The 22654-nt window shown below is 44.6% G+C and overlaps 1 protein-coding gene across 3 annotated transcripts in view; it reads left to right on the plus strand.

Moving 5' to 3' along the window:
- The window catches only part of ADGRD1 (adhesion G protein-coupled receptor D1), a 305590-nt gene that overhangs the window by 59841 nt on the left and 223095 nt on the right, over positions 1 to 22654 (plus strand). For all 3 annotated transcript variants that reach the window (XM_081174796.1, XM_081174797.1, XM_081174798.1), the window contains one exon: positions 10730 to 10871. In XM_081174796.1, coding sequence (XP_081030922.1) covers positions 10730 to 10871 — 142 coding nt within the window. The remainder of the gene's footprint in view (positions 1 to 10729; positions 10872 to 22654) is intronic.

Raw genomic sequence — 22654 nt, forward strand, 5'->3', positions numbered from 1 at the left:
AAGCTCATAATGAAAAATCACACTGGCGAAGGAACAAACAACAGCACCATGTGGTGTCGCATGTTTATAACACAGTTATAATGATATAATTGAGTGTAGCTGAGTCCTGGGTTTCATGCTACGTTGGATTGTATCATGACTGGAAATTTCAGTGGCTGCATTTGCTGGTTGCTTTCAGCTCATGCGATCTGCATTGTGCTTTCCTGTGCAACCTATTTGTGTCTGGGTCTTGCACTGGGTTGGACTTTTAAGGCTGACTGTGGATCGCCCACAAGCAGAATTGTATCGTGATTCAAGTGGATTTTGTGCAACGCCTAGATAATTTGTTTTCTGAAGTGTCTAACAAATGCAAACAAACTAAGATAATTCCCACTGGGTATGCCCAGTAGCTCATTGGACCCTTGCCTAGATAAATCATAGGTATTGCCATCATCTCCCTCTACCACAAGTTTAATGTTCACTTCTCCTTTTGTAAAGATCATACCTTGTTCACACTTCAAACAGCATGACAGACTAATACTAGAATAGCCAGTGAAGTATAGCATTCTTCCACCTCCTCCGCCTTTCCCATACGCACTTGGCTAATTTTTACACCACTAAAGCAGATAAAGCACTCGAATCCATTTACTTTCTGCATTGCGCCAGTGACATGTCCCGTAGATTAAAACAAAGGGAACTAAGAGCAATATACCATTCAAAAAGACAGCCCAGCTCTGACCTGAGAATTTCCCAAGCCAGTTTAAGACAATTATATATATATAAGCACAGTCTAAATGCATTAACTCAGGTAATTACTGCTGAAAAAAATTGATGCCTGGAGTGGCAGCCCCAGCCCCCTTTCCCTCATACCATAGCAAGGTTGGGTGGGGAAGGGACCTAGCTCAGAGGCAGAGCAGTACGTTTCTGAGCACAATTCAAAGTATTGGTGCTGACCTTTAAAGCCCTAAACGGCCTTGGTCCTGTATACCTGAAGGAGCGTCTCCACCCCCATCGTTCTGCCTGGACACTGAGGTCCAACGCTGAGGGCCTTCTGGTGGTTCCCTCACTGCGAGAAGCCAACTTACAGGGAACCAGGCAGAGGGTCTTCTCGGTAGTGGCACCCGTCCTATGGAACGCCCTCCCAGCAGATGTCAAAGAGAAGAACAACTACCAGACTTTTAGAATACATCTGGAGGCAGCCCTGTTTAGGGAAGCTTTTAATGTTTGATGAATTATTGTATTTTAATATTCTGTTGGAAGCCGCCCAGAGTGGCTGGGGAAACCCAGCCAGACAGGAGGGGTAATAATAATAATAATAATAATAATAATAATAATAATAATAATAGCATGCAGAAGGTCCCAGCTTCACTCCCTGGCATCACCAGGCAGGGCTGGGAGGGACTCCTTGGCTGAAACAGTGCTGAGGAAGATGGGCAATTGGGTTTGCCTTAGTATAAGGCAGCTTCCTGTTCCCCCAAAGTTCTGGATGCCTATTTTAAAACTTGAATAATGGGAGTATATTTGGGGAGGGATCATGTCTCATTGGCAGAGTGAACCTCCCTTTAAAACAGTACATTTCCCAGTACGTTTCTGAGCACAATTCAAAGTGTTGGTGCTGACCTTTAAAGCCCTAAACGGCCTTGGTCCAGTATATCTGAAGGAGCGTCTCCACCCCCATCGTTCTACCCGGACACTGAGGTCCAGCACTGAGGGCCTTCTGGCAGTTCCCTCACTGCGAGAAGCCAAGTTACAGGGAACCAGGCAGAGGGCCTTCTCGGTGGTGGCACCCGCCCTGTGGAACACCCTCCCACCAGATGTCAAAGAGAACAACAACTACCAGGCTTTTAGAAGACATCTGAAGGCAGCCCTGTTTAGGGAAGCTTTTAATGTTTGATGTATTATAGTATTTTAATATTCTTTTGGAAGCCGCCCAGAGTGGCTGGGGAAGCCCAGCCAGATGGGCGGGGTATAAATAAATAAATAAATAAATAAATAAATAATAATAATAATAATAATAATAATAATAATAATAATAATAATTATTATTATTATTAACAGGGATGGAGAACATATGTGCCTGCAGAGGCATAACAGATCACTCTGCAGGTGTGGGGATTCAACCGCCATCATCCCTGACGATTGGCCATGCTGGCTTGGGTGGCTAGCAGCTGGATTTCAATAACATCTGGGAAACACAGGTTTCCCATCCATGGTGGTGGGGCACAGGTCCCCCCCGGAAGCAGGTGATGTAAAAGATCCTGGACAACTCAGGGTACTAGGCTAGATGAACAGACGTGATTTAAATCTATAGTGTGCATGCAATCTATCCCTTCCCTAAGATCCCTGGAAACTGTAGTACAAGAGAAGGTGAAGAAATTAGAAAAGAATGTACCACAGCACTAACAAAATAGGATTTGTATTTTGTACATACTGGACTTGGTGATTAACTGAAAAGCTACTTTTTAATATCTAATTTTTGAGAAGTAGTTTCTAGTAAATAACTTTGCAATTGTTACTATACGGTCTATTATATGAGCCCAGCCTGGCCTGGGAGGGCTGGGTATAAATAAAAATTATTATTATTATTATTATTATTATTATTATTATTATTATTATTATTATTACATGTATGTGTTTTTTTCAATTGGATTTGTGTAATATAGGCATTCTGGTGGTTTTGGCTGCTTTTCTGAGCCACAGGGGGATGCGCGTGGTGCTGTGGGTTAAACCACAGAGCCTAGGACTTGCCGATCAGAAGGTCGGAGGTTTGAATCCCTGCGATGGGGTGAGCTCCGGTTGCTCGGTCCCTGCTCTTGCCAACATAGCAGTTCAAAAGCATGTCAAAGTGCAAGTAGATAAATAGGTACCACTCTGGCGGGGAGGTAAACGGTGTTTCCGTGCGCTGCTCTGGTTCGCCAGAAGTGGCTTAGTCATGCTGGCCACATGACCCAGAAGCTGTACGCCGGCTCCCTCGGCTAATAAAGCAAGATGAGTGGTGCAACCCCAGAGTCGGCCACGACTGGACCTAATGGTCAGGGGTCCCTTTACCTGTCCCTGAGCCACAGGTGAGAGCTCAGTGTAGGGTGGGGACCAAAGGTGGACAAACCACCTGCCAGAGGTACTATCCCTATTTTGGGACTAAGTGGAAGCAAATGTTAGCAGCAAGACAATTAAGACATCAGCAGAGGTTCTGGCGGATGGAGGCAGAGGATGGGGCACTTATAGCTCAGCACAGCAAGAACGCTGACCAGGAGCCTGTAGAGAAGTTACCATACTCTTCACTTGGGTGGCTAACTGGGTTGTGTGAAGCAATCATCCTCGGGGAAGTGCAATATTTCTTACTGTGATACCAAATCCCAAGAGGCCATAATTTATGGGCCATTAGCTGTATAAAATGTATTATCTAGATAATTTGTTCTGGCAAATGGGCCTGGAATGTTTTACTTCCCACAGACAGAGAAAACGCGTGGGAGGCCAGAGGCTCCACACACACAACTATTTCTCGTTAGGGATGTAAGAAGGTGCTGATCTCCATTTTGCCCTGTATTCACCACACGCAGCACCGTTTCCATTCAGCCAATATTTGGCTTCCGAGAAAAAGCAACAGCCTTCGTCTTGCTGTCCACTATGGTGAAATGTTATGCGATTGGTAATGCAATTAACTACATTATCATCATGTTCTCTCACACCAGTCACTTCATTGCATAGGAAATGCCTTGCAAATCTGAAAACAGAATATCATCAATTGTGTGTTGTTGTGTATTGTTTGCAGACTGAAAACACCATCAGCGGCAAATCCAGATTTATTTTATGGGTTGATCTCTGTTCCGGACATGGGATGAATGAGCAAAAATCGGCAATTTCTGCTCTCATTTCTGTTTCCTTTGGAATTCTCTGACTTCCTTACTGGTTGTATACTTAAGCAAATCCCATCTCTTAAAATCTGGATGGCACCTCAGTTCTTTGGAGAAAATAGTAATTCCAGGAATGCTAGCTTGGCCTTACTTCCCCCATCGCTTGGTGAATCAAAGTCCAGCTAGCTGAGGAATGCTTGCAACTCATCGGTCATCTTTCTCCTTGCTTGCACTGATGCACAATTTTGTGTGTGTGTGTTTATACTGCTTATTTATGCCCCTAATGAGGATTTTTACAATCACATTTTCTTTTCAAGGTCCTTCTTTTCCACTCAGGGTTAGCCAAGGCAGTGCCCTCCATATGCTGTGGACCACAACCATCAGCCCCCTCTGACATAAGCCAGTAGTCAGGGATTATGGGAGTTGTAGTCCATCAACATCTGGAAGGCACCAAGATTTGCTACCCCTGATTTTTTTTATTTTTTTTTACTCTTTTTATTAAATTTCGCTTAAATGACAAAAACAAAAAACAAAACTACAGTTACAGAAAAAGGAAAAGAAAAGAAAAATTCATATACAGCTTATAAATAACATCCATTTCTGTTACGGTTTCTTGTCTTATTCCTTGAGTCTCTATATCTTTACCCATTTAGATCTTTTCTCTACACACCAATTGACCTCCTTCCCACCTGATTTCGGGCTTCTTGATCAAAAATTCTTTCTTTTTTCTGCAGCCAAAAGTTATTATAGTTTACACATCATAAGATTTATGTCAGACTGGCAGTAGTTTCTAAGTTTCTATAGTTTTCTTTAATATATGCCATAAATTTATTCCAATCACAAATAAACTTTGTATTTTTTTGGTTTTATTTTTTTGGGTCATTTTGGCCAATTCAACATATTCAAATAATTTTGTTTGCCAATTGGAATCTTTAGGCTTTTCCAGTTCTGTGCGATTAATATTCTGGCCGCTACTGTCGAATATTGGAATAGTGTTTTATCCTCCTTTTTGATTTCGTCCCCGATTATTCCTAATAGAAAGGCCTCTGGTCTCTTAGGGAAAGTGTATTTGAATATTTTTTTTAAACTCATTATAGATCTGATCCCAAAATTTCTTCATCTCATCACAAGTCCATCACATATGATAGAAATTGCCCTATTTAATTTTACATTTCCAGCAGGTCTTATTTCCTGTTTTATACATTTTTCCTAATTTCACAGGTGTAATGTACCACCTATACATCATCTTTTCCAAATTTTCTCTAAGTGTAATGGCTACCCCTGATTTAAGTCTTTAGGGCTGCAATCCTAATGGCTGTGAATCCCAATGAACACAAAGTAAATACATGTTTACTTAGCATGTGCAGTGTTTCTCAGAATTGTGCTCCTTCACTAGTAACCGATATCTCCTGTGTTATCTAATGCATTACTAGTAATGAAATGTAAAAAAAAATGCTTGTACATGCTAACACCCCTAGATGCTTTTCTCAGTTTCAGTGTGCTGCTTTTGTCCTCTCTTCGCAGAAGTACTTAAAAATATTGCATTTTAACAGTGAACCCAAACAGATGGAGAGAAAGTGACTGGTACAAACTTATAATAGGGTGGTATATAAATTCAATTTAAAATAAATAAATAATAATAAATGAAATAAAATGGCCAGGGCATAGGTTAGAGGCTTTTGACTACAGACTGGCTCACACATCCAGTGCTGTCTTGCATGTGTGAAGGGCTTCCATAGGTTCAGCACATAATATTTGTATATCTCTTCAAGCACAGCACCTTTCAGGGGAATCAGTAGGCAAATTCAGCTGTTGACCAGGAGAAGGGTACAGGCAGGAATCAAGGTCTGTATTCAGACATGCATGGCTCCTCACTTGGGCTTGCATCCAGCTAAATTCTGCTCGGAGTAAGCATACTGAAATCATGTCCATTAGTTAACCATGTTTGTTAGTTTCAGTGAGGCACACTCCTCCATTGTCTCATGAGACGGTTGGATGCCAACGAATAGTGGATCCATATTTGCAACCAGTATCAAAAAAGAGAGTTTCGTGTTAAAATGAGCCATCACAAATTTAAAAACCACCTCCAACGCAAACTTTTTTCTGTGTTTCAGACATTCAGCAGGAAATGTAGAGAAATCAAATTATGATAGGGAAAATTCACCTGCAACTGCAGAATTTAGCCCCCATAAAAGAAAAGAAAGAGAGAAAGTGAAAACAACACAATTATTTAAACATCACTCGTCGAAATTCCCTCAAGCTAGGAAAATATCTTTTCTGGCAGGTTTTCTAATGAGAGGTTGAGCCAGCTTGGCTTCCCTCGGAACCCTGGTTTGAATTATGCTATCTTTGAGAAGCAAACACTTTCTGGACAAGATGGGCCTCTTTCATAACAGGGCTATAAATAACATGCCCAAATAATAATTTGCAAAATATCGGCCTCTGGACGGAGAGCCCAGGCTGTCGGTGTGGGAAGTTTTCCCTTTGTACCCTTCACTTCATAGAGATTTATCTTCAGTCATCTAAGGTGGGCCCATCAGGAAATATAATTGTCTGTGTTGACAGAAAGGCATTGTAGAAAGAAGCTTATGAAATGCAGTAAAGGAAATGAGGGGTGATTGTTTACCTTGGTTCTTCTTCTTTTTAAAAAAATCCTAAACTATGCAAAGTGGTGTCAATGGCCCTGCTCTCTCTACAATTATCTCTTTTCAACAAACCTCCAGCTGATCTTGGACTACAACTCCTAGCATCTCATGAGGACTGTGGCTGAGGGGAGTTGTAGTCCAGCAACATCCAGAGGCTGCCATGTTGGCTATCCTTGGGTTAGACTGAAAGTGAGATCCATGACTGAGTGGAGATTTCAACTCAGCTCCACATGGGCCTCATCCCTACTCTGTATACTGGATCATCACCACTTCCACCACCCCACACACATGAGTCAGATTTCCATTCGGAGATGGAGATCCCAACTCCGCTTTCTCCTCAGTTTTTAAGGCAAGTTACTATTCTATCCAGGCAGAGTGACCATAGCAGCCATTTTGTGGCTACCCTATGGAAGCCATGTTGTTTTTGTGCCCACAACAGTCTTTTACAATTTCAAAAAAGTTTCCAAAGCTTGGGGAACCCCCCCCCAACTCGCTTTAACCTAGGCATAGGCAAACTTGGCCCTCCAGTTGTTTTGGGACTACAACTCCCATCATCCGTGACCACTGGTCTTGTTAGCTGGGGATGATGGGAGTTGTAGTCCCAAAACATCTGGAGGGCCGAGTTTGCCTATGCCTGCTCTAACCTCTACACCACACAGACTCTTCTGGAACTTGAACATGGGGAGCACCTGAAGGCAGCAAGTTTGGATCATAAAATTGGCAAAGGGTCTGGCTAGCACAAAAGCCCAACTATTATGTCTTAAAAGTACCCCCCTCCCCAATTTGCAACACCCTACCTCTCCGCTAAGGGGATAGTTCAGGCTGCCTTTCCTGAAATCTCCCTACAGGTTGGCACTGAACACAGCCTGCAGGGGCTGTTCACACATTACACAGCCAATGAGAGGCACAGCCAACTAAGCCTAGTGTTGTCTTCCAAGCTCTTCTACAAGAATTCAAGGGCAACACCGAGATGGAGGAGGAGGAAGATGGCAGGCCGTGATTGTATGTAAGAAGACAGGCAGGTGGGGGCAAGCTGAGGGCAGGCTGAGGTTGGTGGAACAGTCTGCTTGGACTACTGCAATGCACTCTACGTGGGGCTACCTTTGAAGGTGACCCGGAAACTACAACTAATCCAGAATGCGGCAGCTAGACTGGTGACTGGGGGCGGCCCCCGAGACCACATAACACTGGTCTTGAAAGACCTACATTGGCTCCCAGTACGTTTCTGAGCACAATTCAAAGTGTTGGTGTTGACCTTTAAAGCCCTAAATGGCCTCTGCCCAGTATACCTGAAGGAGCGTCTCCACCTCCATAGTTCTGCCTGGAAACTGAGGTCCAGCGCCGAGGGCCTTCTGGTGGTTCCCTCACTGCGAGAAGCAAAGCTACAGGGAACCAGGCAGAGGGCCTTCTCGGTAGTGGCACCCCCCCTATGGAACGCCCTCCCATCAGATGGCAAAGAGATAAACAACTTCCTGACATTTAGAAGACATCTGAAGGCAGCTCTGTTCAGGGATGTTTTTAATGTGTGGCATTTTAATGTATTTTTAATCTTTGTTGGAAGCCGCCCAGAGTGGCTGGGGAAACCCAGCCAGATGGGTGGGGTACAAATAAATTATTATTATTATTATTATTATTATTATTATTATTATTATTATTATTATTATTATTATTATTCAACCTCCTCATCCTCACCACCATCCTCACTTAGGTCCCAGGGAAGGTTGCAACATATTAATTGAGCAGAGGCTGCCATGCTCCATAGCTCTGGAGACAGCACTGGGCAATGCAACAAGTCACGTGACACAGATCTTTCACCAGCAAAGTTAGCCTTTGATCCTACTGGATTAGTGAGTCTGCTGGGTTTTAAATTTTAGACATAAATGTACAATTAGGCTGCATAAATCTCACTGAAGTCAGCAGGGTTTAAGGAGCCTATCCATGTGCCATCAGCGTCCAAGTCTTAAATATGTTTCCAGAAGGGCTATGAATTATTGTTTTGTACGTTGTAGGGCAATAGCATGCAACCTGTTTGTTTTTGCTGAGGGCTACACTCCTGATAATTTGTTGGGGGGCTGCATGTCACCAGGGAGCAGAGCTAGAGATGGGTGGGATGGAGGAGAAATTTGATTCAGTTTGCATTCCAAGGCAAACCTTCTTGATTTGTATTTTCTGAAACAAAATGTGAACTGAAACTCAGCCATCTTCTGAAATTCACACTTCTCTGAATTTTGCAATGCCGTCCTTCAGCCAAGAATTGTGTGCAGAAATTAATATACTGGAGTGAAAGGTGCATAAAAGTGCACATATTGGGGGGGGGGACATGCAAAAATATAAAGCTTTGCAAAATTGCACTGCAAAATATGCATATTATTTTAAATTGCATATAAAAATGTGTCTGTTGGGAGAAATCCACACCAAAATGCTGGTGAATTTTTCTGAGGACTTGTCATTTATGTTTTAACTATTTATTTGTGTTTTCATCTTGTGAATTGCCTGGAGGTCTTTTGATGAAGGGCGGTATGTAAATCTAATAAACAAACAAACAAGTAGTAAAGTGTTATGGAAATGTGGAGAAATGAACTTAAGAAAGTGAGAGAAACTAAAAGACATCTGAAGGCAGCCCTGTTTAGGGAAGCTTTTAATGTTTAACAGACTATTGTATTTTAATATTTTGTTGGAAGCCGCCCAGAGTGCCTGGGGAAAACCAGCCAGATGGGCGGGGTATAAATAATAAATTATTATTATTAATTAAAATTGACAGATCTGTCAATCTTCAGGGGGCAGGAGACCCTTTCTCTCTCTTTCTTTCTGGCACCCCTTATCTCTCTCACCCAGTGCTTTTTTCTAAAAAAAATGTTTAGGGTTACTCTCATTTTCCTACTCATATTGAAACAGGTACAGTGGTACCTCGGGTTACATACGCTTCAGGTTACAGACACTTCAGGTTACAGACTCCGCTAACCCAGAAATAGTACCTTGGGTTAAGAACTTTGCTTCAGGATGAAAACAGAAATTGTGCAGCGGCAGCGGGAGGCCCCATTAGCTAAAGTGGTGCTTCAGGTTAAGAACAGTTTCAGGTTAAGAACGGACCTCCGGAACGAATTAAGTTCTTAACCAGAGGTACCACTGTAAAGGTAAAGGTACCCCTGACCATTAGGTCCAGTAGACTTAGATTCACAAAATGTTTAGGGATATGCATATCCCTGTGTCTCCCCAGAAAGAAAGCACCGCTCTCACTGGTCTCTTTTCCCTCTCCAAACAGTGAGCTGCTCTTGGCAGGGGTCTGAACTGACAAATTGCCAAGGGCTTTTGAAATCAGACAAAAAGTCAAATGCAGCACTAGGTACACAGTTTGTCCACCTCTGTTTCAGAGAGGCTAAGTATTGCTGCTGCTTTGTTTTGTTTTTTAAAGGCAGTGGTACCTGCTTAGGTTCTCAGGATGGGGCAGATTAGACATCAAAATACACAACCAACTACAAACGTAATAATAATAATAATAATAATAATAATAATAACAATAATAATAATAATAATAATAATAATAATAATAATAATAATAATAAATAATTTATTATTTATACCCCGCCCATCTGGCTGGGCTTTCCCAGCCACTCTGGGCGGCTTCCAAGAAAATATTAAAATACTGTAATACACCAAACATTAAAAGCCTCCTTAAACAGGGCTGCCTTCAAATGTCTTCTAAAAGTCTGGTAGTTGTTGTTCTCTTTGACATCAGGTGGGAGGGCGTTCCACAGGGAGGGCTCCACTACCGAGAAGGCCCTCTGCCTGGTTCCCTGTAAGTTGGCTTCTCGCAGTGAGGGAACCGCCAGAAGGCCCTCAGCGTTGGACCTCAGTGTCCGGGCAGAACGATGGGGGTGGAGACGCTCCTTCAGGTATACAGGACCGAGGCCGTTTAGGGCTTTAAAGGTCAGCACCAACACTTTGAATTGTGCTCGGAAACGTACTGGGAGCCAATGTAGGTCTTGAAAGACCGGTGTTATATGGTCTCGGCAGCCACTCCCAGTCACCAGTCTGACTGCCGCGTTCTGGATTAGTTGTAGTTTGTGGGTCACCTTCAAAGGTAGCCCCACGTAGAGCACATTGCAGTAGTCCAAGCGGGAGATAACCAGAGCACGCACCACTCTGGCGAGACAGTCTGCAGGCAGATAGGGTCTCATCCTGCGTACCAGATGGAGCTGGTAAACAGCTGCCCTGGACACGGATTTGACTTGTTTCTTCTTTCTTTTTCAGAATTCCTGAAGCTGCTGCCTGCAAGGACTGCATGATTTTTGCAAGCAGCTACCTTATCTCCCTGAAAGTGGAACCCCCGCCAACGTTGTCCCAGAATTTGTCCGGTTCTCCTCTCATTACCATCCATTTGAGACACAAACTGGTAAGGAGTGATGAATCCTTTAACTTGCTTCTTTGGTATGATGTCTGTAACTCTGTATGACACATTCCGTATCAAGCACAGCAGAATTTCGGGACTTGCGTAAACTATGCCAATGTGAGACATCTGTGTTTAACAGTTGTTGTTCCTCTATTAGTTATGTGTAGGGCTAAAACCCAGCCACTCTGCCTCAAGCTCACTTTCAAAGTAATACAGCTCTTGAGATCTAGAAACTTGTATTTATTAAAAAGAATGATGACATTCCCTGAGTATGATATTTTGGATGACGCTTTCATGGAGTCACAAATTATACCCAGCCTTGACTATTATTTTATTTATTGAATTTATATCCTGTCCTTCCTTCTGAAGGATCTCAGTGTCATATTATGGCAGACTGGAAATAGCATTGCCCTGCTGAGTTGGCTGGACATGTTGGTTACTGTTTACAGCTGATAGTTTAATGCTATGTGGTAGGGAAGGATGGTGAAAATGGAACATGGCCTCTTCAAGAGTGGCCCCTAGGTTGTAGAACAAATCATGGTATTTTCTATTTTTTTTGGTTTTTGGATTCTTCTGAGATCTGTTGTTCATCCTCGCTATGGGCAAATTCTTTGCCATCTTTTTTTAGCTTCCCTCCTTTGTATAATTGCTGTTGGACATTTTGCATTTTCTATTTTGTACTGTAAGCTGCCTTGAGGTGGAATTTGGGCTGAAATTCTGTCTCTTTCTCTCTGTGTTGTGCCCCTTTAAGGCATATCTTATCCTTCCTTTTCTTAGTATTTTCTTTCCCTCTGCATCTAGGTTCCAAGCCTGCAGGTGTGGGCTGTGTTGTTCTTATTTTTTTTTTGTACACCATCTAGCTATTTTAGATGCTTTGTAAAGAATTGCTATAGGAGTGGAGACATATTCCCCCCCCCCCTTTTCATAACCTGCTGGAGGAAAATTCAATTGCTTGTATTCACACAAGGGCTTGCATCCACTCTCCTCCCCTTCTCCCACCCAAGAAGGAGGGAGATTAGAAGCTTCTGCTTCCCCTGGGCAGCAAACCATAGTTTACTCTTAGGCTCTGAGTGCAGCAAACCATGGTTTACTCAAATTAGAGCTGAGCCACACACTCCTACATTTTCCCATGCTGTTTGTAATCTGCACAACCAGTTTACCAGAGGCAAGAGAGGGATAAGCACATGTGCCGTGTGTGCCAATGCCTCTTTCAAAGACAGTGGTGAAGTTGCATGCTCCGGCACTGGGGGCGGAGAGCAGGCAGGGGCATGGCATGCTGCCCATGGGGGTGTGGGGTATGTCCTGGGGGCGTGGGACGCTGCCTGCAGGGGCGTGGCACCCGGCATGGTGGGAGGTGTGCGGCACATGTCCCAGGGGACGGGCGCGATGGGACCCCCCTCCCCAATGGTGCCGGAGGCGGTATGCTCCCACCGTCCCCGTTCCTTCGCCAGTGTTCAAAGCACCTTTGATTGCCACCCATCTCCAGCCTAAAGTTGCTTCCATGTGACCTGTTTATTAAGCAATCATCTGACTGATCCGTGGGGAGCTTAGGTGAGGTTGCATCAAGCAATTGTTATCATGCACTTCCCAGTTCACCTCCCCTCATTTTCCTTCTTGCAAAATGTCCAAGGTGATTTTGGGCGGGGCTGGGCGGGAGCAGCTTCATTGTGCAAGAATGCCAAAGCAAACTTTGACTGCACAGCTTGAATTTGCTGATTGAATCTCATGCGAAAACAGTGACACTCTGGAAGCACCTCTCATACGAAGCCCTGCAAAAGGATCTGAACCACTTTTATTTTTAAAACATTATCTGCACCGCTGGCACTCTCTCTCTCTCCCTCAAGTGAGGAATTAGCTCAGTAGCCTCTGTGGGTTTTGTCCCTGGCACCGGAGGAGCTTTGCATATTATAGCCTTGATGTAAAGAAGTGGGAGGCAGGTCTGGGTGGAAATTGAGAGTTTGGTTTGGAAGGGGGCAGCCCATCAAACGTTCTGAGGGGGATCTGTGCATTTGGGGCCTGGCCCAGCCTGAGAGGCATGATTATAGGTGTCATTCCTCATTACCCCAACATTGAACTTGATCTTCAGTGCTCTGGGAGCTGCAGAAACAATAACTCAGATGGATTGAAACCTCCGTCCTTTGCCTGACCCCATTTCTGCCTGCTTTAAGTATAGGTTATTTCTGCTGAAGTGGCTTTCCAGGATCTTCCATTCTTTTTAGTTAGTTAGATAGATAGATAGATAGATAGATAGATAGATAGATAGATAAATTTATTGTCATTGTCCGCATATACACAGTATACACAACAACGAAAATCAAACACCCACCCAAAGACCGGGTTCACATATACATTTGCACGTATCTCCGACACTCTCATCCTATTCAGACATAATCTATAAAACATAACATAATCCAGAATATAACATGACCTATTAAGGCATAACATAACCTAAAACCTAAAACATAACCTAAAACCTATCTCATTCCTTCCTACTCTCTGCTTGCTAAACCTTGCAACTGGCACTGAGATCATTATTTAGTGCAATCAGAGCTCTTGGATAGAAACTATTCAGAAGGCGTGTGGTTCGTGTTTTCATTGTCCTATATCTTCTGCCCGAAGGCAATAGTTCAAAGAAGTTGTGAGCAGGATGGGTGGGATCTCTCAGGATATTATATGACTTCTTCAAAATGCGAGACATGAAGATCTCATCCAGGGTTGGTAGTCGGAGCCCAATAACATTCTGGGCAATTTTAATTGTTCTCTGTAAAGCTTTTTTATCCGTTTCAGAGCTGCTCCCATACCACGATAATATACTATAGGTTAAGACACTTAGTTACACGCAAGAGAGCCTGTTTTCAGAAGTGATGCTTAGAGGACTGGGAAAGACCCCTCACTGAAACCCTGGGAATTTGCTACCAGGGCTTATTCAGTGCTCTCCCCCTTAAAAACCTGTTTAGAGTCATAGAGTTGGAAGAGACCACAAGGGCCATCGAGTTTAGGAGTACTCTCATTCTCCATTTTATAGTTCAAATCAGGAAAAATAAATGTAGTAAATGGACAAAAGGTACAAAGATTCACAAAATGTTTAGGGGTATGTGTCCTCCTGCATCCCCCCAGAAAAAAAGTGCTGGGCTTATCCCTTTTCCTTTTGCCCTGTGCTTTTTAGCCTTTAAAGCTCTGTGTCCAAGCACTTGTTTTTTTGTTCCAGAGCCCTCTCCTCTTTTTAATGCTGAAGAACAACTAAAAGAAATGTGGGTCTTCCTCAGATGCTTTTTGCTCCAATTCAGCTTTAAACAGCAGGTTTTCACAGGGAAAGCTCCAGAGCAGTGTTTCCCAAACTTTTTTGGGCAACGGCACACCTGTTTACTGAAAAAAAATCTCGCGGCACACGACCATTAAAGCCCCGCCCCGTGACGTCAGCGCGCAGCGTCACGCCGGGAGGGACGCACGAAAGTGAAAGTTTTTTCCCTCCCCCCTCAGTCCCTCGCTCGGAATTCAGCTCGTTTGGGGCATCGCTCCGGCTGCTCCCTCTCCCGCCGCGCAGGAGCGATGCCTCTCTCTGGCTCTCCCTCCGCGCAGGCTGAGGGAGGGAGGGAGGTGCGCGTGTGACCCGTCTCTGCTGGGAGACCAAACCCAGCGAGGCAGAGTCGCACGGAGGCGCCCAGGCAGCGCTGCCGGCTGCGAGGAGGAGCGCCAGGCAGCAGCAGGAGGCGCGGCCTCTCCTCGCCGCCGCCGCCCCGCCTCTCGCCGCCCGACTCGCCCGCCTCCCTCCAGGCATCTCGCGGCACACGAGGCAACGTCTCATGGCACATTCGTGTGCCGCGGAACACCGGTTGGGAAACACTGCTCCAGAGGGAAGGGGAAAAAAAGAGTGCTTGGACACTGAGCTTTAAAGTGCAGATTGTGTTTGGGAAGTGAAGGGGAAAGGTAAGTTTGGATAAGCCCTCAGTCACTACAGACCATTTAAGAAATATTCTGGAATGAAACGATGGCAGGGAACAGAACCTTGCAAAGGCACAGTGGCCAACTTTGTCTTTGAGCGGATACTTTAGATTTTGCTAGTGTCTTTTATTTGTTTGTTTCTGTCCTAGCCGTCATTGCTGGGCAAAGAACTCAAACTCCCAGTGCCGTTTCTGCAAAAAGCTTTTAATGTGCAAATCAGATCAGTACACAGGCTGTTGGGAATTCCATTCCACCCTTTGCTGCAGACATGGGATTGTTACATGTCACATGTCTGTTTATATTCCAGCACAGATTGTTGGCGTGAGCGGAAGTTCCGCTCTGTATTGCTTTTGTTTTCATACTCTCTCCGAGAAGACTGCAAGGAGAGATGCCATGTTTTCTTTGTCCTGATTTATGTATAATAAATGCATAGTTTAATATTGTATCTACAGCCTCAAGCCTCTTCTGTTGCACAGTTTACACTGCTGAGTAATATGTGCTCAAGCCTGCAAGCTTGAGTCGCTGATGAACGTCGGAGCAGAGGTGGATGGATCTCCACAGGGGCAAGGCTGAGGGGAGACGCTCCAGCTGGGGCTTTTCGACCCCCAATACCGACACAGGCAAGGCAGAGCTTACAAGGTGCAGCAGGTACATAAGAAGCATAGATACATGGCTAAGTGCAAATATGTTGATCCAACAAGTGACATGCCTCCTGAACCTTGAATTTGAAGAATGGAGTGGGCTTAGCTCACTTAGAATGGCAAGTGGTTGGAGTCCTGGGACTGGGCAAGCAACCAAGCAGTCCTTCAAGTGGGTTGGGTCTGCGAGGTTTGTTCGTGCTGGTCCATAGAGATGGAAGCAGTGTGGGCACCAGCTGAACATCTGATTTACTCTGTCGCTTCCCCATAAAGAGGAGGCTTCTCACAGACAGGACGTACCAGAACATCTCCACAGAATGAGGTGTATGACTAGGAGTGTCCAATGTCACTCCTCTGCCAAACCACTTGGTCCCTCCTCAGGATCCAGCTCCCCATTCCCCAGAGCAGCGTTTCCCAACCTTCGGTCTCTTTAGCTGTTTTCGGACTATAATTCCCATCATTCCTGACCACTGATCTTGCTAGCTAGAGATGATGGGACTCCTGGCCCCATGCCTGGGCTCAGATGCTTCTTGGACAAACTCCAGTGACACAGCCCATCCCTCTGGCCACCACAGCCACTATGCCTTGTTTTGAAGAACCCTTCCTCAAAGGCTAGAAGAGCAAGACAGGGAGTTGGGTGGCCAGTGGTGGCAGCCACAGTAGTGAGAGGCAGACAATAGCAAAGCAAACAAGGGGAGGGTCCAGGAAGCACCAGGTCTTCCCTCCTTTGTGCCTGCCACCTGGTAGAACACGTGATTTGCCCGTATAAGATCCCCAAGTCAATTCTTGGCATCTCCAGTTAAAAGGATCTCATGTAGCAGTTGATGGGAAAGTCCCCTTGCCTTTGTTTTTTTTATATAAGATATTTATTAAGATTTTCAAAAAAATTACAAAACAAAAAGAAAAAAGAAAAATACAAAATAAAAATAGTTAAAAACAATTCAATCTTTCCATCACATATTTTTCATTTGCTTATTTCCCGGACCTCCTCACGCCTCACTTTTCTGTATTCCAGTTCAGATTGTTAGTTCAGCAAATCCCTCCCCTCTTTATTCATCTTAGACTTCAATTTTGAAATATTGTGACATTAAATTTTTACCTATTAATAACCATTTTCTCTTATTCCCTTATAACATTACAGCTAAAGACCACTTAGTTTCTATCCAACATCATACTAACATTCATTAATTTTACAGTATTTCTGTAAATAATCTTTAAACTTCTTCCAATCTTCTTCCACCGACTCTTCTCCCTGGTCTCGGATTCTGCCAGTCATTTCTGCCAATTCCATATAGTCCATCACTTTCATCTGCCATTCTTCCAAAGTGGGTAGATCTTGTGTCTTCCAATACTTTGCAATGAGTATTCTTGCTGCTGTTGTAGCATACATAAAAAATTTTCTATCTCTCTTTAACACCAATTGGCCGACAATGCCCAAGAGGAAGGCCTCTGGTTTCTTAGGAAAAGTACATTTAAGTACCTTTTTCATTTCATTATAAATCATCTCCCAGAAAGCCTTAACCCTTGGACATGTCCACCAAAGGTGAAAGAATGTACCTTCAGTTTCTTTACATTTCCAACATTTATTATCGGGCAAACGATAGATTTTTGCAAGCTTGACTGGTGTCATGTACCACCTGTATATCATTTTCATAATATTCTCTCTTAAGGCATTACATGCCGTAAATTTCATACCTGTGGTCAGTCCCCTTGCCTTTGGAGCATCACTAAAAGTCTGAGTGGATAATACTTGGCCAAATGGAACTCCCTGCCTATTGACAAGAGTCCTTTGCTGTACTCTTTTTGGATTTGTTTTGTTTTGTTTAGGCAAGCCTACCCAGACATGTAGGGACGCGGGTGGTGCTGTGGTCTAAACCACAGAGCCTGATCAGAAGGTTGGTGGTTTGAATCCCCGTGACAGGGTGAGCACCCCTTGCTTGGTCCCTGCCCCTGCCAACCTAGCAGTTCGAAAGCACATCAAAGTGCGAGTAGATAAATAGGTACCGCTCCAGTGGGAAGGTAAACGGCATTTCTGTGCGCTGCTCTGGTTCGCCAGAAGCAGCTTAGTCATGCTGGCCCCATGACCCAGAAGCTGTACGCCGGCTCCCTTGGCCAGTAAAGCGAGATGAGACCACAACCCCAGAGTCAGGGGTCCCTTTACCTTTACCCAGACATGTAGATCTTGATGTGTTTTAATCTCCCCTCCCCCATTGCTATTTTTAATTATCTTTAACTGTTTTGTCTTTTAACTTTTTACTGACATTTTAAAATATTTCTTGTAAACTACTTAGAGGCTTTACTACAATCAAGGGGTATACATATCTTGTTGAAATAAGATAAATATAGGCATATAGTCTGATGTAGTAAAAGGCACCCCCCGCTTTGAATAAACAACAAGTGCCCCTTGGCCTTCTGCAGAAGGAAATGATGCATTTTGCCTCCTGGTGCAGTATGGGAAATTTGCCAGCCCCTGGGGGAGAGAAAAAAGGCAACTGAGATGGACTTAACTTGAAGGTGTATTCGCAACACTTACAAAAATAAATATTTGAACTGTCAACAGCTCTTGGAACTGAGGCAATATTGGAACAGTTTTGTCATGCCGAAGTCTCTTAAATATTTAAAGCTTCTTATAGCCAAGGGCTTTCCAAGTTCCTTTTATTTCAAAAATAGCTTTCATCCACATTTCTGAAGAGTGGGTTTTTTTGTGGGGGAGGGGAGAAAATATTTGGAAATGGAGAAGCTCCCTCCCTGCCTCTTTTTTGGTGTTGCTAGCAAAACGTTTTTCACACAGGATGACGGTGATGAGGTGATGTATCACAATAGTAGTCAATTTTAATGGAGAGTTAGAAGTGGTAAGGTTGAGAGGTTTGCCACACAAAGGCACCCTTTGCATGTTCCACGTGAAGGCATCGCTGCTGTAATCTGTGAGAAAGCAATCGTGGTTGTTTTTACCATTTTAAAACGATGATTGGATGGATCTGTGTGTGAGACCTTTCTGCCCACCATAAACCCTGAAGATTGTGGCAGATTAAACTTTGACAGGCAAGCTGGTGTGGTGGAAAGTGGAGGGAATTTAAAGGTGCGCCTGCCTAATTTGCACTTTTTTAAAAAAAGCAAACCAGAGCATAGCTATCTTGTGAAATTCACAGGTTTCTGAATTTTGCAATGCACTTCTCCAACCAAGTAATGTGCACATGCATATATTGGAGTATAATGCGTATAGAAATGAATATATTGGTGAAATATATTTTGTACATTGCAAAAGATCATTGCACGAAAGAAGCATTTGTTGAGCAATATGAATTCTCTATAGCACAAGCAACCACTAATTCCGCTGTTGCATTGGATTCCATCTCTCTGGCAGTAAAAACGCAATGGCAATGAATGAAATAAATCAGTTCTGCTTCCGAGTGGGACCGGGTTGTCCTCAGGCCGCCAGGTGCAGGATAGCATCCCACGACACTCTGAGGGTGACCCGGCCATGCCATTTGCCAGGCAACCAATCAGGGCACTGGGGGCATGGCCAGGGCCAATTTAAAGCACGGCGCGACTCTTCTTTCAGCCTCACACCACAGATCTCCCACCCTCCAGCCTTCTTTTAGGTAGGGTCGCTGGCCTTGCTATGGATTTCGGTTGGTTGGTGTTGAGGGGCCTGGCAGGACTTTTTCCACTTTGCAAATTGTCACCAGCCACTTGGTTTTTGCTTTGTTGTTGTTGTTTAGTCATTTAGTTGTGTCCGACTCTTCGTGACCCCATGGACCAGAGCACACCAGGCACTCCTGTCTTCCACTGCCTCCCGCAGTTTGGTCAAACTCATGTTTGTAGCTTCGAGAACACTGTCCAACCATCTCGTCCTCTGTCGTCCCCTTCTCCTTGTGCCCTCCATCTTTCCCAACATCAGGGTCTTTTCCAGGGAGTCTTCTCTTCTCATGAGGTGGCAAAAGCATTGGAGCCTCAGCTTCAGGGTCTGTCCTTCCAGTGAGCACTCTGGGCTGATTTCCTTCAGAATGGAGAGGTTTGATCTTCTTGCAGTCAAGAGTCTCCCCCAGCACCATAATTCAAAAGCCTACCTCGTAGCAATCGCCACAGCTTTGTAAGGTTTGGTGGTTAGGCATTGGAATATCAGTGTGTGTGGGTGGGGTATTCCATTAAAGGAATCTGGGGATGTGGATCTTGTCCGAAGCCCGGGGAGGGGCTAGAGCCATGCCACGACCCCAGCAAGAACCCAGGGGGGCTCGAGTCAATCCGCATTGGCAGGGCTCCCTCTGCTGGTGGTTTACCCTTCCAGACTTCCTGCAAGGCGGGCAGGAGTCAGATATAGGCTGTTGATTCCAATGCCTAAGCCAATACTGCTCACATTCTGTAACCAATAAAAGTTGTGGCCTAAATTTTCCCCATTAACATTAACCTAAATTTTGTGTCCTTGTGTCTTTATTCTCATGGGGGTGGCTTGGGGGGGGGGTCTTGAAGCGCAACTAACCATTTGGGGTTACTTTGCTCAGAGATAGGGCTGGTAACTTCTAATAGTTGTGCAAAAAGCGGTATTTTTTGTCTGATACTGCTCGTCACACAGGAGTGAGAAAAGCTCCACCCTGGTTAAAATTCTCTCTCATACACAGTTATAAAAAACCCACAACATTCATAGCTGCCTTTGCAACTGACACTCCTCTGTTGTTTTGTCACATCAAGAAGACAGATTCACCCAATGAAAAATGAGAGTGAGACGTTACATTTTCCTGAGGTTTCCACATAAAAAAGTTAAGGGCTGAGTCTTACTATAAGAAACTTTTGTAGTTTTGTGTGTGGGTTTGTTTGTTTTTTTGACAAGTGGTTCTATATATATCTATACACCACATCAAAGGGTGCTTTGTGGGCCTAGATGCTTCTTTGACATTGGTTACTGAAATTGGCATTTTCTTTGACAGAGCTGTTTTTCAGCAGGGTGGAGATTGCATCTCCCAGTTTGGAGACCTGGCAAACACTGGGCCCATAAATTCCCTTCCCACCAAAAGTCTTCCAGATTAGAGTTGTATATCACATGGAAAACAAACTTAGGACCTGCTTCCCTTTCCTGAGTTCTGCTTGCAGGAGGCACCATGTGTCAACATCAACCAAGCCAATCAATACCAACTGGGAAGTTGGAGCAGTATTGCCGGCTTTATAAACTTCAAAGTGAATCCCGTAGATAGCTTATTTTCAAGAGTCATGCGATATATTGAGTTTACTCTCTTCTCCTGTGATTTGGTGTTTGTCACCTGAAGGGCGAGAGAGGATCATCAGGCACAACACAATCAAATTTCTCCTCAGTGTTTCCTAACCTACCGCAGTATCTTGCTGTTTAAATCAAGTTTTGTTCTCCTGAGTTTTAGGCACTCATCAGCGAATATCATTCATTCCCAATGGAGGGCTACAGAGTTGTGATGGATTGCTGCAATAGTGCGAACTGGGTCGTCTAAAGATTACTGGTACAGTGGTACCTTGGGTTACATACGCTTCAGGTTACATACGCTTCAGGTTACAGACTCCACTAACCCAGAAATAGTACCTTGGGTTAAGAACTTTGCTTCAGGATTAGAACAGAAATCGTGCTCCGGTGGAGCGGCGGCAGCAGGAGGCCCCATTAGTTAAAGTGGTGCTTCAGGTTAAGAACAGTTTCAGGTTAAGAACAGACCTCCGGAACAAATTAAGTGCCGTATTTTTTGCCCCATAGGGCACACCGGCCCATAGGGGGGTGGAAATAAAGAAAAAAAAATTTATTTCCCCCCCAGGTAGGAAAATTTATTTCCCCCCAAGCTTCCCCTGACCCCAGCCCCCAGAACAGGCTGCTATCCGCAAGCCTAGGGAGCCCGGCAGGAAGTCGTGCCGGTCTCCCCAGGTTTGCGGATATCTGTCCGAAGCCCGGGGCGCACTACTCAGCGCGCCCCGGGCTTCGGGATGCAGGCAGCTCTCCGGAAGCCTTGGGAGACCGGTGCGACTTCGCGCCGGGCTCCCACGACTTGCGGAGAGCTGCCCGAAGCCTGGAGAGCGAGAGGGGTTGGTGCACACCGACCCCTCTCGCTCTCCAGGCTTCAGCGAAAGCCTGCATTAGCCCCATGGGACGCACACACATTTCCCCTTCATTTTTGGAGGGGGGAAAGTGTGTCCTATAGGGTGAAAAATACGGTACTTAACCCGAGGTACCACTGTCTTAAATCTTGTGCTCTTCCCCTAAGCCCACTACAAATTGGAATCTGAATATGTCTACTTATCAGCAGTGACTCCTACCTGTTCCTTGGATTTCTACCTGTGTGCCAGATAGGAGGACTGTTACATGAACACCCCTATAACCTTCCTTTTAAGTTCTGCCATGGGCAGGGATGGGGGAGACACTGGATTCCGTTTGCATTTAAAGGGGGACTTGCCTAATTTGCCCTTTCTGAAAACAGATGAGAAACGAAACATAGCCATCTTTCTGTGCTGACTGAATTCATTAATCGGATTCTCCTCCTCCTCCTCCTCCTCCTCCTCCTCCTCCTCCTCCTTCTTCTTCTCACTGCTACATTTCCACTCCACCCTCCCCTCCAAAGAAGCACAGGTTCACAAACACTCAAATGATAAAACAATGCAATTTAAAAACACGATTGAAAGGATATTGAAAACAAATTTTAAAAACCCCTAAAACCATATATACCCAATTAAAAACATGTTAAAACAGCCACATACCCTCCCCACGAATAACCTCAAAATTGCCAGGAAGAGTATCTTTGGGTAAGCACAGTGGCGTAGCGTGGGTTGTCAGCACCCAGGGCAAGGCAAGTAATTTGCACCCCCTAACCCGTGGATTTGCGCCCCCTAACCTGTGGATTTGCGCCCCGTAACCCTAACCCCCAGATGTTGCGCCCGGTGCGGCCGGCCCCCCCTGCACCCCCCACGCTACGCCTCTGGGTAAGCACCAAACTTCTAACTTCCCCAGTTTTCAGGTACAACTTGTCCCCCACCCCTCCCAAATGGTTAAAAAAGGAGGAAAATGAACTTGGGATGACATTTATCAGCATCCTAAGTGCAGAAAATGCAAGCCCATAATAACTGGCTGCTTCAGGAGGCCCTGTGAGGATACAGTTAGACAGTGTCTGCCTGGAAGAAGAGGACAGATTCTTCCACTCCACGCCATCCCATAATAGGTTTGCATTCTACTGTATATGCACATTCCACTGACCCAGATATAAT

The sequence above is a fragment of the Podarcis bocagei genome, assembly GCF_964188305.1.
Source record: "Podarcis bocagei genome assembly, chromosome: 16".
Classification (NCBI taxonomy): Eukaryota; Metazoa; Chordata; class Lepidosauria; order Squamata; family Lacertidae; genus Podarcis; species Podarcis bocagei.